Below are 15,297 nucleotides of genomic sequence, written 5' to 3'. Positions count from 1 at the left end.
AAACAGAAATCCCCTTAAATAACAAACCTAAGGGCCAGGTACATTTTAAAGCACATCCACACATAAAGGGATAGTTCACAAAAAAAGAAAATTCTGTTATTATTTATTCACTCTCTTGTCATTCCTTAATTTATTTTATACGCATGAAATAAAGATAAAATGTCTGAATAAAATAAGTTTCTTACATATCCTTTCCTGGAGAGGAATCTTTTATTGCAGGGAACAAGGCGACAATGCCCAATGAATATTTTTCTTTAGTTTTCGTTGAGGAATTCTTCTACAGAAAGAAAACAATTGGAAAATTGACAATTTTGCATTAAACCTCTTGACATACTTTCAAATTAAAATTGTTCCAATTATGTCGGTTTCATTGGCAACTACATCACATCATAAACAAAGTGCTTAAAAGGTTTTAAAGTCCATACAATCTGAAATATTATCTGAAAAATCTATGGCTGGGAAACCAAAGCCTGTCTTAGTTTCTCTTAAGTCTATAACGTTCTGTAATTTACGGTTAGTGGTTTAATGTCTCAAACATAAATCTCACCCTGTTGTCATATTTAAGTGTGATTTTTTTTCTTCTGCAAAAAACAAAAGATGATATTTTGAAAAATGTTGGTTGCCAAAAAATGGTGTCCCCCGTTCACTTCTATTGTATGGACACAAAACCAAAAAAGTCAATGGAAAGCAAATATTCTCATACAGGTTTGAAATGACAGGAGGGTGAGTAAATGACAGAATTTTCATTTTGAATGTGAGCTTTTCCTTCGACAATGGACTTACCCTTCTGTGTCCACCATTTGAAAGAATTAACCATTTGCCACTTCTACAGTCAGACAGTGTCCCAGATTCTTCATATTCTTCAACTACTGTTGTTCCTCCTGGTTTTGTCTGCAGGATCTGATTCATCAGCTAAACATAATATTACGACACTGATTTACATTGTCAACTGTTACAATGTATACTTTCAATAAAGCCGGACAGTCTATCCTGAATCAGCTCAGTCTATCATCAGTCAAATTGATTATTAATTAATACGTGAAAATCAGTACAAAGCAAAACTTCTGCTACACAAATTAATAAACAAAAAATAGAATATTTCCCAGATACAATGACAATTTAGATCATATGAATTATTTGTATTAAAGTGATATGTTTACATCTTTGGCTACAGAGCTCAGAGCTCTGTAATGCCTTTTCATCTCTTTTCATTCAATGCTTCCACCGGAGACAGAGAGGGAACTGCCACTGCATGAGGATAGTGATGGGGTTGATTGAGATGCGCCTGAATCTAAGACCAAAAGATATATAAACAATGTACAGAGCAAAGTCATGTTTAAAACTTGTTCATGTAGAATATGTTGTTTCCTGACTAAACATTATAAACTCTATTTTAATTAACTATTTCAAGTGAAGCCATTTACATTAGGCATCCTTAAGTCATAAGTTAATTTAAAATCAGATGAGATCAATTTAATTCAAGTTAATGAATATGAAAGCGGCACCATGGTTAATACAATATAAAACACTAAGTGTCTTTTTGTTTACCATTGTCATGTCCATCGTTGACAACGAAGCAAATCCATTCACTGTGAATAATTCTGTTAACAGTGTTTCATCCACCTCAGTTCCAGAATCATCTTCCACGGTAATCTTGTTCACAGGGATGGAAAACATCTCCCTGATTAAATGATGGCATTAAAAGACAACATAACATGACACACTGTCAAAATTATTAAACATGATTGTCTACCCTTATTCGGAGTTACTGGTTATTTTTATTGCGAAATTTACATTAAGAAGCAAATTCTTCAAAATCAGCATCTTGTAATTTGATGTATACGGTTTTCATACTGCACCTTGATTATCATTTTGCCATACAAAATGAGCCTGTAGATAAAGAATAAAAACAAAGATAATCTCAAAAAATGCCCGTGTATCATTACAGCTCTCTCACCTCAACTTCGTAAACCTTTTCATGGATGCCTGGACTCTACCCTTAATTATGCCATTTCAATGATGGTTTACACTAACTACTTTGTTTGAGTTAAAACAATTTAAACACCTTTTGACCGGCAAGTGTGTCTCATTAAAGAAGGACGTGATGGTAAATAAAGTAACAGATTCCGCCATTAGACCCAGATTAAGAGGCTAAACGTCACGCGTGACGTCAGAAATAACGAGCTAATAGTTTAGCATTATTGTATATGACTGCAGAAATCAATAGTGTTCATTTAGAAAGTGTCCGAGTAGCAATATGCCACAAACAATGAGCTTTTGACATCATATCCATAAATAACTACATACGATTGACACATCGATAATGCTTTGCTGATGGCGAATGTGGTAATGACAGGAACACCTGTAGCTGCGGACACTTATTTCTTATTGTTGTATGTTAGAGTGAGTGCGGAGTTTGTCCAATAGGAGGAGGTGATGCATTGGGGAGGTGGATTGTAAGCACTGTTTAAAAGAGCAGAAGAGCTCGTAATGAGGGCACTTGTGAGTGTCATGTTTGCTGTCCTGATGGATCCTAAATAAAGAAAGATCATAACGAAGTTTCGTTCTCTTGGAGTTATCCCATTGTATTAGAGATACAACACTTATAATAATATGAATCTATGTGGGCACATTTTTAACGACAGACTAACGGATCAAACGTCACGCAGTATGGACATATAACTTACAACGCGGTGCCTGTTCTCTTTAATGGAAACATTAAGGATGATTAATTTATATACGGAGGCAAGCTAGACATAAGATAATAGAACTCAGCATTTAAATTACTGTTAATCATAATCAATGATTGAACAAGCCAACATAATAACATTTAGTACAAAACAGCAAAGGGTGCGTCGTATAAAACTTAACTTACCGACCTTTCCTCCTCCTATCAGTGCTCGGAGCGACTGATATAAAATGGCCGCTGCGATATTCCTCAAGCGTTACGTTACGTTACCTGCGTAAATGATAAGAAAGCTAAAAACAACCCGCGAAATAGCGATGTCAGGTTAAAACCATTTGTACAAAACTGTCCAAAATTTTCATACACTTAATACAAAATAAACTACATGATTTTGTACATTACATTTTGTAGGTAACGTTAGTGCAGCATTGATCGAAATATAACAATAGGCATATTAAGTAAGCAATTAGATATCAACCACTAGCTTTCCCAGTTAGCAGGGTACACCAAATCGGATCCGTCTTCAAACCGGGAGATCCACGTCACAGTCGCATCCGTTTCACTGCATTAGTACAGATCCAGACTGAGTCCGGTTTCAGTGGGGGAACGACGGTCGTTCAGCAGATGCGGGCCGTATCTGTGTAACCGAATGCGCGAAGTTTTCTGAAGTGAAGTGGAGGCGGCCCGCAGCGGTAACGTTATTCCTCATAAACTCACACAGCGTGTTGTCAAACTGTTCTATTAATTAATTAAATGTTCATTTATTACGTTGTATAACGTTACTGCTTAACTTACAATTGTTGTGAGTTTTCCTGCGTTAGTCCGGTATAACTCGGATGCTAACTCGTATGTTATCAGACCATGCTAACATGAAGATGGCCCAGATCTTTAAGAATATTATTGGTAAATTTGAACTTTTATCAACTTTCACCGCTACATTTGAGATAACACTGCACTGTAATTGTAAACTGTAAATGATATAAATGTTCGCGAGCCATTTACTCAAGTAACGTTAAAGAGAATATTTAATGCGCTGTTGAATGTGTGTGAATGCTTGAGGCAGAATTTATAATGTGAATAATATGTTGATCATTCAAATTAACATTAATGAAAATATATTTTTGTTCCGTGTTTTGATTGCAGCGTTGAGTAATACAACACCTGAGAGACAGCGCTTGAGGTAATGACCAATCAGAGTCCAGACAGACCTTCGATGTAAGTGTGACTCGTTTCTTATAATGGATAAAAAGTCTTTGTAATGAGCCAAAACAGATTCAACTCCTGCAGTGTAAAGATGGCTTTTTTGATGTTGATAATATATTACTGTCTATACTACTTCATTCTTATTTGCTGAATTAATTGATTAAATATACGAATTTTACATAAAATACAAACGTCAATTTACATTTAATAAGGTTATTAACTTATTGCCCTTATGAAGATAAGACATGTTTCTAGAAGTCACTTCCAATCATGAATTTTTGTCCTTTAATAGAAAGTTAATTTCATTCCCCAATTACAGTGTTATGTTTGATTTAGTTTCATTATTCTTAAAATACAAACTCACAAATGTCTGACCACTATGTCAAGTTAATTGAATAAATGACTTTATAATTATTATATAACATGGATATCTGTCTTCACTTCAGGTTCCACAAGAGAGCCGGCAAAGGGTGAGTTTCTTTGTAGTAGTTGTTTTATTTTTCTCTTTTTGTTAGGGCTAATTGTGGCTTGTAGGTTTCTGGAGAAATGCAAATTCAAACATTTTCACACTTTTGAGTAGTATGCTTCTTATGTGTGTACCCTAAACACTTAAAAAAATACATACATAATATATGGCAATATATACAAACATATAGCATTTTGGTAGTTTTAAAAACATTTTATTTTAGTTGCATATTTTTTTCTAAATATGGGGTGTGGTTTTTAAAAAGATTTTAAAAGGTTGTAGTGCAACATTACCTAATTGTAACCAAAATGCAACGTTGTCAAAAGTTGTAAAACTGTTTTTTGTTCGCTGGGGGGGAATGAGTTAAAAACCACATTGAGTTTATTGTTTCCATAAGTGTGCTGTGCGCGCGAGCTCTTTCTTTTTCTTTGGTTTTAATGGGATCCTGAATTCATAGAGCTGCACTACTGCCATCTTCTGGTGGAAATGAACTCCTCCGGATTCTTCTTCCTCGTTTTTTGGCGCATTACAGTCTTTGTGTATAACGCCCCCTACTGTTCGTGGCTGTTGTGCAGTCGTGGGCTGTTTCCAGAAAGGTTAACTTACCGTCAGCTAAACCCTGAACTCTCGGTTGATGAACACAAACCTCGCTTACAAAACACCGGAGAAGAGTTAGTTTACTCAAACTCCAGAGTTAACGCGCCCACAATAACAACATGAACACATTGTCAATGGATCAGAGTTCACGAGTCACCATGGAAACGGCCGGTAAGCTTAAAGTTTTTGAGTGTAAAACAACTTTATAAATCAAGCGGTTGTTTTCACAGAAGACTTAAATCTGCATAAAGTGCGAAATAAAAATCATGAAATAAAATGATTTAAGCTTTGTTTTTATAAAACTGTAAACGCTATAAATTAATTATTGAATTAAGTTTATAAATATTTTAAAAACATGCAGTATTTTTATACTGTAATATTTAAAATATATACTCATCATGGTTATCTTTGTTACAAAGTGTAGATTTGTTGAGATGTTTGTAACTGTTATTTTACCAAAATTGTTTTATGTATATGTATTTAATCACATTGCTCATTTTGATGGCAGTATAAAACCTCTTTTTTTGTTCCTTCTCCGTATGTTCATTAAAAAATCTTTGTTTATTTGGCTTTCTGAAAACTGACTCTATCTTGTATCAGCTTTATTTGCATCAGTCGCTGATGTAGTCATATTAATGGAGGCTCTTTTCATTCTAGAAAATACTACATTGGTCATCATTTTGCAAAAACTTGTGTAATGCTTTTCAGTAGACTACACTATGAATTATAGTTAATTTACATCAGAGGATGAAGGTCTGCTGGGACAGGTAGATGTTTAAAATGTTAGTAGGGCCAGTCAAACATAATAATCATGTAGTCTTTATATATCCCTTTCAAATACACATATATTTATTTTCTTTTGACTTTGTTTCTAAAAAACTTTCGCTTTACAAATGTTAAAAGAGGTGGAAACGGCCGATCCTGAAAGGCTTATTGTCATTTGGAGAAAGGCCTTTCGTATACTAAACTGTAGGAGGAGGCTGAGGATCAGAAAGACATTCAGAATGAAAATCTTAAGTCTAATTTCGTCTGTATTTTTTATATAAATGGATATAAAATTATAATAAGAATTTAAATATGTGAACAGCATGCCATATGTTATCCCATTGTAGGACACCTAATAAAGCCTTGAAAACCTGAATTTGCAACCTTTACATTTTAAATCTGGCTCTCTAACCATTAGGCCACAAAATATCTTTGACCCAAAGCATCAATATTGCATAATAAGTGGACAACAGTAATGATATACAGTGGAGTTAAAATACTTCACTGTTAACATCCATTAAGTCTTGGAAATTGTAAGGTGTGTATATTCATCCAGTGATATTTGGAGACGTTTTAATTAACCAAATTCAAAGTTTATAAAGTATTTAATATAAATACATATAATTAAACAATAACAGCTTACATTATTTCATTTTAGAAGGTTAAATCCTAAAGGAACGTTCTGTGTTTGTTGGCGCTCGTCTGGGAAACCGATATACATCCGGTTAGTAAAGACATTTTTATGAAAGCAACATAAATATCTATATTCAACTAAGGCAGAGTCTTGGCTAAACTGCGTCTGTGATACCGGGCTATAGTGTATAGTATGTCATTTGAGACACAACTTTAATATTCAGGGACAAGAGGGATCGGTGTTGAACAAATAGAAAATACAGACACAAACTTTTCAATTCAGAAGGAAAGAAGATGATATGGAAAAAACTGTTTATTGGAAAATGAATAATTGTGAGCTAGGATTAAAAGAAAGAAATCTTTAATCATTAAACAAAAGAGTAGGTCATGAAAAAACATTCTGAAGAATCAGGAAGAGTTAACAATAGCAAATAGTAAAAGATACAGAAGAATATTATAGGAAAAGATGCAACTGGACTCTGTGAACCCTGTCAGTTACATGATAAAACATGAACTTGATAGTCACATTATAAAGAAGAAACAATGAAATATAAACATATGATGAACAGAACATGGACTAGAGGTGAAAAGTGACCAGAGCCAGAATCTCTTTCAGAACTTCATTAAAAACAGGATTTATAACAAGACTCTGACAGAATCACCAGGAGGAGTTACTTTACACCAGCAGATGGCAGTAGTGTGGCTCTATGAATCCGGATCTCATTAAAACTAGATGTCTGCAGACCTGGAGCTGGCAGTGTCGCTACCCGATCCGTCCCGGAAACACGATTTGTTCCGCGCATGCGCGAAAGTGCGTCTACTTCCGGTAATTCCCATTTTCACGACAGTCGACTCGATGCGTTCTAATTGGCGCCACTTCCTGTTATCTTAGATGTTTTACGACAGTCTGTTAGTGGCGATGTTGGAGAGTACAAAAATGGATTCGTTTGTGTTTTATGAACGACTTCAGAAATTTCTCTAGTCAGTCATTCAGAGCGTCGTTAGGTTGACTGAGTAGGTGGGTGGGGTTTGGGTGGTTGTTTGGAATAACCAAATGTGTAAATAAATGTAATAAATACATAAATAACCTTTTCTGTGTGTTTCTTAAATGCAGACATTTGTTAAAATATTAGAAAAGTAAGGTCAATGCCCTGTTCCTTAATCAGCAATTTAAGTAAATGAATAGATGTTTGATTGTGTGACTGAGAGAGGCTGGGTGGGAGGTTGAGATTTAGTGAATGACTAAAGAAAATAAGGAACAAATGTAAAAATAAATTGGATGAATTCTGAAAATCCTGCTTGTCAAGGGCAACCATGTAAGGATTTCAATAATCTAATTAGGTTATCAATTTGTGCCACATATTAACCTTGACATATTTTGCCAAAAAAAAGGTTTTAAGAGAATCACTAATAAACATATTCATTTTAAGTTTTATAGTTTTTCTATAAATAAAGCAGTATTTTTATATATAAAAATCAGTTTCTCACTCCTGACATATAATATTTTGTCATATTGTATTTTCTTGGAATCAAAAAATATAATAAAAAGTAACAAAGATTATTAGAGAAAAACTACTTTTCACTCTTTACAGGATTCCTTGTGTTTCCCTCCGTACGTTTCACCAAACCATTATCATTTGTAATATGTTTGATGTCTTTTGATGTTAATTGCTCTTTTTTTATACAGGGTTTATTTAAAAAAATATTTCCGGTAGGGACAAACAACTTTTTTATTAAAACTGCCGTAAATTGTTTCGAACAGAAGTAGACGGAGTTTCACGCATGCGCGGAACAATTCGTGTTTGCCATAAATTATTTCGGCCGGAAGTAGACGCACTTTCGCGCATGCGCGGAACAAATCGTGTTTCCGGGACGGATCGGGTAGCGACAGGCAGTTTCACGCCCCCGTTGTTCCTTATTTGTCCAGTAGGGGGAGTTGAACGACATAATATAATATTTGTAACCGAATCAAACTGTTAAACAAAAATGTAATAATGTATGTATGTGTAAGATTACAAGTAAATAAATGAACTAAACTGAAACTGGAAGTGCTTCTGGACCAGTGAAAATGAACTATGGTAAAAGTGTAGTAACATGTTGTTTTGTTGTTGTTGTATTGGTGACTTTTAGCAAAACCAATCTTACTACAGAAACCATGACTTAACTAACGATAATATTCAGAACATGTTAAAGTATTTGTACGTGTCTACTTACGGTCGTAATACATATCTTACAGGAGACAATTGATTTGCAATTTAGTGTTTTTGTCAATTGAAAAATGAATAATACACACAGTTGGATCAGATGTTTACTACAACAATAGCATATAATCTACTGTAGCCTAGTTATATACAAATAAACAGAAGACTTGAGTGTTTCTTGTGAATAAATTTCTTAGCTCATGTTTTTTTGAAGTTTAGTAGAAGTGAGAGTCTGCAGACCTGAAGAATACAGTTTTGCGCCTGTTTTGTCCAGTAGGGGGCGCTGTACACTAACAACCACCAGAACAGATCTAAGAACACATAACTTCATCATCCAGCACGAGTTATGGTCAATAAACCTTTCTGTTATTAAGCGAACACCAACATATATAGTTTTAAACGATTCATTGATATCGATATGAATTCATTTCAACATCTAAACAGATATGTACAGTAGTGTAAATTATAATCAAAGACAATAACATCTATAAATATTAAGCACATCGATGATGATGTTGTGTGTGGATCAACCTTGTATGCTTACTCGATATCTCTTCTTCATTTTCATCATATTCTTTCTAATTGTATTTTGTTGTCTGTCTCTATGTGATGGCCTTTTCTGGTAAGATATTCTTCTTACTCCGTTTACTTGCATTAATACATAACATTACTACAGTTGGCTTATATGTATGTAGGCCTTTTCAATGTAGCTGCGCACCTACTTAAGATTTTTATAATTTGAAGTCGTTAGTCATAATACAACTTCATACAAAAGATCGACATAATCACAACTAACAATTAATCACAGGTGAGAAAATCACGGTCAACATAATAATTAACCACGTCAGATCAATGTGAATATCATTTACACATTATCAGTTTAGAAGTTTTATCAGTGTCTTTTTAATGCTTCCCTTCTGAAAGTGACTTGTTCCTATTTAGTTAAGCAACTGCTCAGAACACCAAAGCCACTTTGAGCATTTTTCATTGAGTTCATTGAGCAAATTTTGAAGTAAAAGCATAACAAATGTCTTCAGGTTAGCTGTATTATCTATTACTGAGAATCAAGCATGGCAGAATGTTTTTGTTTAGTTTCTTTCTTACTTATCAGTAGATGTGATGAATAATGCAAAGGTTATATTTAAAATGCACATAAAATTAACATACTGTATAATATATCTTTGCCCTGCGATGGGTTGGCACTCCATCCAGGGTGTATCCTGCCTTGATGCCCGATGACTCCTGAGATAGGCGCAGGCTCCCCGTGACCCGAGGTAGTTCGGATAAGCGGTAGATAATGGAATGGAATGGAATAATATATCTTACACTGAATATTTATAAAAAAATACATAGATGCTTTGATGCATAAATAGGGTGCAACTATTGCCCTTAAAGAGGAATAATCTTATGAAAATACAGAAGATGTTATCTTATTGTTAGCTTAAAAATTATGTTTTATTAGAGTTTTGTGAATAAATAGATGTAAATATAAAGGCTATATATTGTAAAGATTATGTCATTTTCACTTTTACTTTCTTTTTTTGTTGAACATCTGAACGTCTGCAATTGTATTTTGCTGCCATCTAATGCATATTTTAGAGATAAGCATCCATAAGAATTATTTTCAATTAATGATGTTACTATAACAGAATAAACCATCAAGAACCACCAGCTTTGTTTTTTGAAAAATAACATTTAGATTTAGTTATTTAGCAGACACTTTTATCCGAGGTTTAAAGAAGCGTTTATGAATTCTTAACAGTAAGTCAAACCACAATTTTTCATTCAAACATTTTGCTGATGATCAATTGCATGAGGTGTCAAAGTTGATAATCGGTCACACTTATTTTTGTAAATGAGATAGAAATGTTACACATTGCAAGAATCATTTTGGAAGTATTAAGGCCTTCAATCCCTTTATTTCAAGGCCTTCTGTACAGTATACTGAGATAAAGAGATGTTTACATACATAAGGTAATGCATCCCATTCCGCATGCTCTCTAGTTTCAACTTCCGACTGAAAGTTAATAAATAAAATCTTGATATCAGCTGATACTTCCCACCTTAGTAAATACTGTTTTTACCTTCATTATCCTTTGGTATTCAGTGTCCTAACATGCAATGGAAATTATATTCAATATAAAGTCACGCTAGTTCACATCTGCACTAATTTAAGCTGAGAACATGATATTTGGTGTTGTTATGTTTGTTGTTAAAATGTTGGTTGTTTACTTGTCAGAACTGTTGATTTTCTTTCTTGCTTTTATTGAATCTTACACGAAGATCAAGTTCAGGAAAGAACCAGCAGCATATTTGTTGCACTTTCTATTCCCGTACCGCATTTCTTCAACTTGTTCAAATAAATTTTGTCAAAGGTCACAAAAATGTCACATTAAAAATATTTTATTTTAGAATTCCTTTTGTTACCTTGCTTGTGCTACTCGTCACATCCCTTTTAGAAATTGTTTTTCCCTTATCATCGAGTGATTTAGGCCTGGATTTAGACTTTCAAAATACAAAAAATACTATTTTTTACATTACATGTGGTAAAAATAAAGATGTTGAATTAAAAAATAGCATTCACATTTAATTGTCTTAACACAAATGAATGACATAATAATATTTACTTGTCTGTACATATCACACAGTTTAAATTCAGATAAACAAATTCAATTGTGTGGAAATGGGTGTTATAGTAAAATTAAATTAACTACATTACAACTTATTTTTTTTACTAAATTTTCCCACTTTTTAGTTTATAAAGTGTACTTTGAGTGCAATGGTGGTAAACGTTTGGGTACACAACTACAACAACATTTTTAATTTGTACTGCAACTACAAGTGAACTTACAGATGATTGTAGCACATTTTCATATTTTAGGATAGAATCAGAAGAGGATTCATTGAGATACATTTTATAGCATCAACTGATATTTTTTTTCACAGTGTGTGGCTTAATGGAGATTGGTAATGTATAGGCTCTCTAATTTAAAAAATAAGCGTAATCAGTTACCAACTAAACTACGGTTTATCAACAAAATATGTGGTTTGACTGTTTCCAAACTATTATGAGTTCACTATATACATTAGTTCTTAAAAAACCGTTCAGACCAGCATGAATTTCCTACTGGTTTATTCTGGTAGATGTTTATGTTCATTGGCAAACCTTGACTGCGGGAGTGATTGACCAAAGGGGTTTGATGCATTTTTTCGTTGTTTTTTTTATGTATTCTATGGATGACATTACCAAGCTTTTCTTAATGGATTGTAGACATGATGGTAAAGAAAACTCACTGAAACCTCTCAGGTACGCATCACTCCACCAATATTTGTCCCTTGCTTGTAAATTTATATAAAGATCTCAAATATGATTTTTTTCTATTTTCTATTGGGAAAACTTTAATGGAATTTCCTTTCAGCCATCTGCAACGTTGTAGTTAAGAGGACTTACAAGAGCAACTTTGTATAGTCAATGTGAACATTTTGGCTGGAGAGATTGCCAAGGCCAACCCTGATGGATTATAAAAAGAGGTTTTGTAGTTTTCTTGGTAAGGTTGTATTTGTTAACAATAGTTGTTGCATGAGCATTTACTCAAACATTTTTAAATCAAATGTTCTAACTGTTAACGTTAGTTAATATGAACTAATATATTGACATTAACAAAGATAAATACATGCTGTAAAACTACAATTTTCATCATTATTTCATGTTAGTTAACGCATTTACTGATGTTAACAGATGGAATCTGACTGTAAAGTGTTTAAGTTTTTATGTAAAATGAGACTCCTGACTGTGTGTTTTTGCCGATGTTTAAAAAAAAGTGCTAATTTGTCTATGGTTTTCTTCCAAGCCCATATTCTTGTGTTTCAATTGTCTAGGGTCAGTCGTTCTGTAACAAATGATAATCAGGGCAGAGAAGCAGATCCAAATGCACTATTTTTAAACATAAAACAAAACAAAGAACAAAACCTTTTACCTACCTTTTAAAGGTAGTCACACCGTTTGGCAGCATTTAAGGAAATTCTCTTGTTGAGAAATTATTCAAAAGTAGGAAGTAATCACCTTTAGACTTAAAACAGGGTAAAACATGAATCTTTGACTTGGGTGTGTTACATGTGATGGTCAGTAAAGTGTCATTTACAAAATTCTAATACATTACCCTACATTACACTGACATGATTAGGCAGGCTTTCAGTCATTCTGATGTCTGTTTGTTGCTTATACTGTACTGGCCTTTACTGTTTAATGGTTGTTGTTTTTTTGTTGGCTTTCCAATGTGTCATTAAAATGTCCTTAAAAACATTTGTTTCTTAATTGTGGTGTTATAGTATGATTTGTGCATCAAAAGGCTGGTGTATTATGTTGACTGCCTGGTGTTCTGAGTCGCTCCTGGTGAAGAAGTCCAGTGCCACTTTTTAGTCCCACTCCACCCCTGCTGCAGTATACAGTTAAAATATATAACTAAATAAAATCTGAACCACGATTGGAAAAGATTGGAGGAAGAAAACACACAAATCTGATCGTTATTGCATATATTTTTTATTATTCTTTTTAATGCATGCAAAGCTTCATTGTAATTTCTCCTCATTCACAGATTGTCGATGCGTTTGTTTAGATGCAACAATGAGCTGGTTCAGACCTATGAGTGAAGCAGACCAAAGAAAATGTTAAGTCTCGCCTTTTTATCACTTATATTTAACGAATGAAAAATAATCAGAAGCCTACACTATATAAAATATTTTGATAAATTTAGCTATAAACTGGCAGGTGTGGTTTGCCATAATGTAAAAATACAGTGACAAGATTTCAGCAAACTAGGGGATTGTAGTTATGGCATGATAAAAAACTATATTTTAATACTTTGAACTACAGAGTATAAAGTTATATTTTTACTAGAAACCTGGGAAAGACAAGAACAATGATATAATTGTAACTGATACAAAAATATTTTACAGTAAAATTATATGTTTTGTCTTTTATGTAAATACAGTATAATTTATTTACAGTGAATGTTTTGAACTCTTTAAATTAAAACTAAAACATTTTATTTAAGATTGACATAACAGAAGGGGAGAGCAGTGTTCTGTGTTACCTATTAGCAGACACTAATTTTCTTACAGACGGTTTCTGGGTCAGCTTTCTGAATAATGACAGCAATCTTGTCTGCATATTTACTGACAAAGGTTTTGCAGCTGTCTTTAAAAAGGGGAAGGTGATCACAGACAGAATGCAAAATTTTCTTTATTTTCTCCTATGAGGAAAAATGATAAAGAAAAATGTTATCATATTTTTGTTATGAACACAAAATTGCATTGTTTTAATATAGATTTGTGTGGCACATACCACTGTTGTATCAGAAGAGATTTTGCTTTTCACGTATGACACTACTTTTTTACACAGGTAGCAAGTTAAGTCCCCATTTATTTTCGGCAACTCAGGCTGACAAAAAACAGAAAAACACAGATGTAAATCATGAGAAAGGAAATCATCTTCAGGCATTACTACGCTGCTCAACCCTGGACAATCATCATCACCTGAAACACAATGCTGGTCGGCCAGACCTAAGCTTTACTGGTGAACAGGAGGATTAAACAATCGAGGTCTTTAAAAAATACAATGTATTTGCAATAAATTTTATCCACAGTTGTTGTTAATAGATTTAGTATTTAACTTACATCACTCTTGACAAGATCATCTTCAGTGGAGCTCATGTCATCTGCACAGGCTGTTAAATGTGTTAAATAAAAATAGTTACAGATTTTCATGAAATGAACAGATGTTCATTCATACACTGACCATCTTAGTGAAAGCATTTTTTTATTTCAGGTCAAGATTCTAAAAACATGAGAAGTCAATTATGAAGAAGTACAATTTATCTTTTTGATCACATAAGTGTTGATTTTACCTGAGCATATGAGCAAGGTGACAAGAAAGATGTTGCGGAGCATCTTAGATGATGAACTGTAACCTGAACGATGAAGAATCTTTCACAGTCTGATCCTCTGTGATCTTCAGAAGCCTGTGGACTCTTTCTTATAGCGCTTCGTATCGACCACAATGACTTATTTATTTCTAGCCATAAACCACAAATATTCAGAAGATAAAAAAATGTTGGTACATTTTTGAGGAAAAAAGTTTAAAAGTATCTGCAGATTTAGTGACTACAATTTGTATGAAAAACAGTTCATATAAAATTAAATGTATAATTAAAGCAAGTGCCTGCATTCAAAAGTATTTATTTTAATTCTGCTGAATAACCAACAGACAGGTGTCATGTAATCTTTCTGTTTATGAAGGTCAAAACATTTCACTATACCTATACATATTGGGTAGTGAATGTGTGGAAACAATTCATTTCTTTTTGCTTTTTTACCAAATTAATAACGTCTAAAGCACTTGGTATTTAAATAATAATAATGTTGGTCCAACATATTTTCATACGAACAGCTACCAAAAAGTGTTGACATGACAACACCTCTTAATATTTTACTTATTAAAAGTGTTATTTGTCATGTCAAAACATTTTGGTAGCAGCAATAAACTTTTTTGTACTTATATCAAACTATGAAATGAAATAAATTATCCAGAAAAAAACAAAAATGGTTCTTAGAGGTAAATTTACATTTAAAACTCTAGTGCAACGTTATAACAGCTGAGCTACAGGAAAGCCTAAATTGAATCCAACATTTTTGTTTTGGGTTTCTTGAACAATAGAAGTCTTTGTGTGAACCCCTTGATCCTCGCT

At 33.3% G+C, this 15,297-nt stretch overlaps 1 protein-coding gene and 1 long non-coding RNA gene across 3 annotated transcripts; one reads left to right on the top strand and one right to left on the bottom strand.

Moving 5' to 3' along the window:
- The first annotated feature begins 3,256 nt into the window (after positions 1 to 3,256).
- On the top strand, positions 3,257 to 5,197 carry LOC130436463 (uncharacterized). The gene is made up of 3 exons (XR_008909086.1): positions 3,257 to 3,378; positions 3,830 to 3,901; positions 4,336 to 5,197. It is a non-coding gene; the product is annotated as an uncharacterized LOC130436463 (long non-coding RNA).
- A 7,895-nt stretch (positions 5,198 to 13,092) lies between these two features.
- LOC130436462 (prosaposin-like) lies at positions 13,093 to 14,947 on the bottom strand. Of its 2 annotated transcripts, XR_008909085.1 has the most exons (6): positions 14,869 to 14,947; positions 14,458 to 14,624; positions 14,228 to 14,277; positions 13,896 to 13,991; positions 13,645 to 13,803; positions 13,093 to 13,191 (listed from the first exon to the last, which is right to left on the bottom strand). XR_008909085.1 is itself a non-coding variant. In XM_056767110.1 (5 exons), exons 1-4 carry the CDS (start codon positions 14,498 to 14,500, stop codon positions 13,648 to 13,650), a joined length of 345 nt encoding a protein of 114 aa, XP_056623088.1. In that variant the 5' UTR covers positions 14,501 to 14,585; the 3' UTR covers positions 13,093 to 13,191; positions 13,645 to 13,647. The 2 variants fall into 2 exon arrangements, 1 of the variants encoding a protein (XP_056623088.1); XM_056767110.1 differs by lacking the exon at positions 14,869 to 14,947 and having other exon boundaries at positions 14,458 to 14,585.
- Between the last annotated feature and the right edge of the window lie 350 nt (positions 14,948 to 15,297).

The sequence above is a fragment of the Triplophysa dalaica genome, chromosome 15, assembly GCF_015846415.1.
Source record: "Triplophysa dalaica isolate WHDGS20190420 chromosome 15, ASM1584641v1, whole genome shotgun sequence".
Lineage (NCBI taxonomy): Eukaryota > Metazoa > Chordata > Actinopteri > Cypriniformes > Nemacheilidae > Triplophysa > Triplophysa dalaica.
The sequence above is the reverse complement of the archived record's forward strand: the minus strand, read 5'-3'. Positions and strand labels throughout refer to the sequence as shown.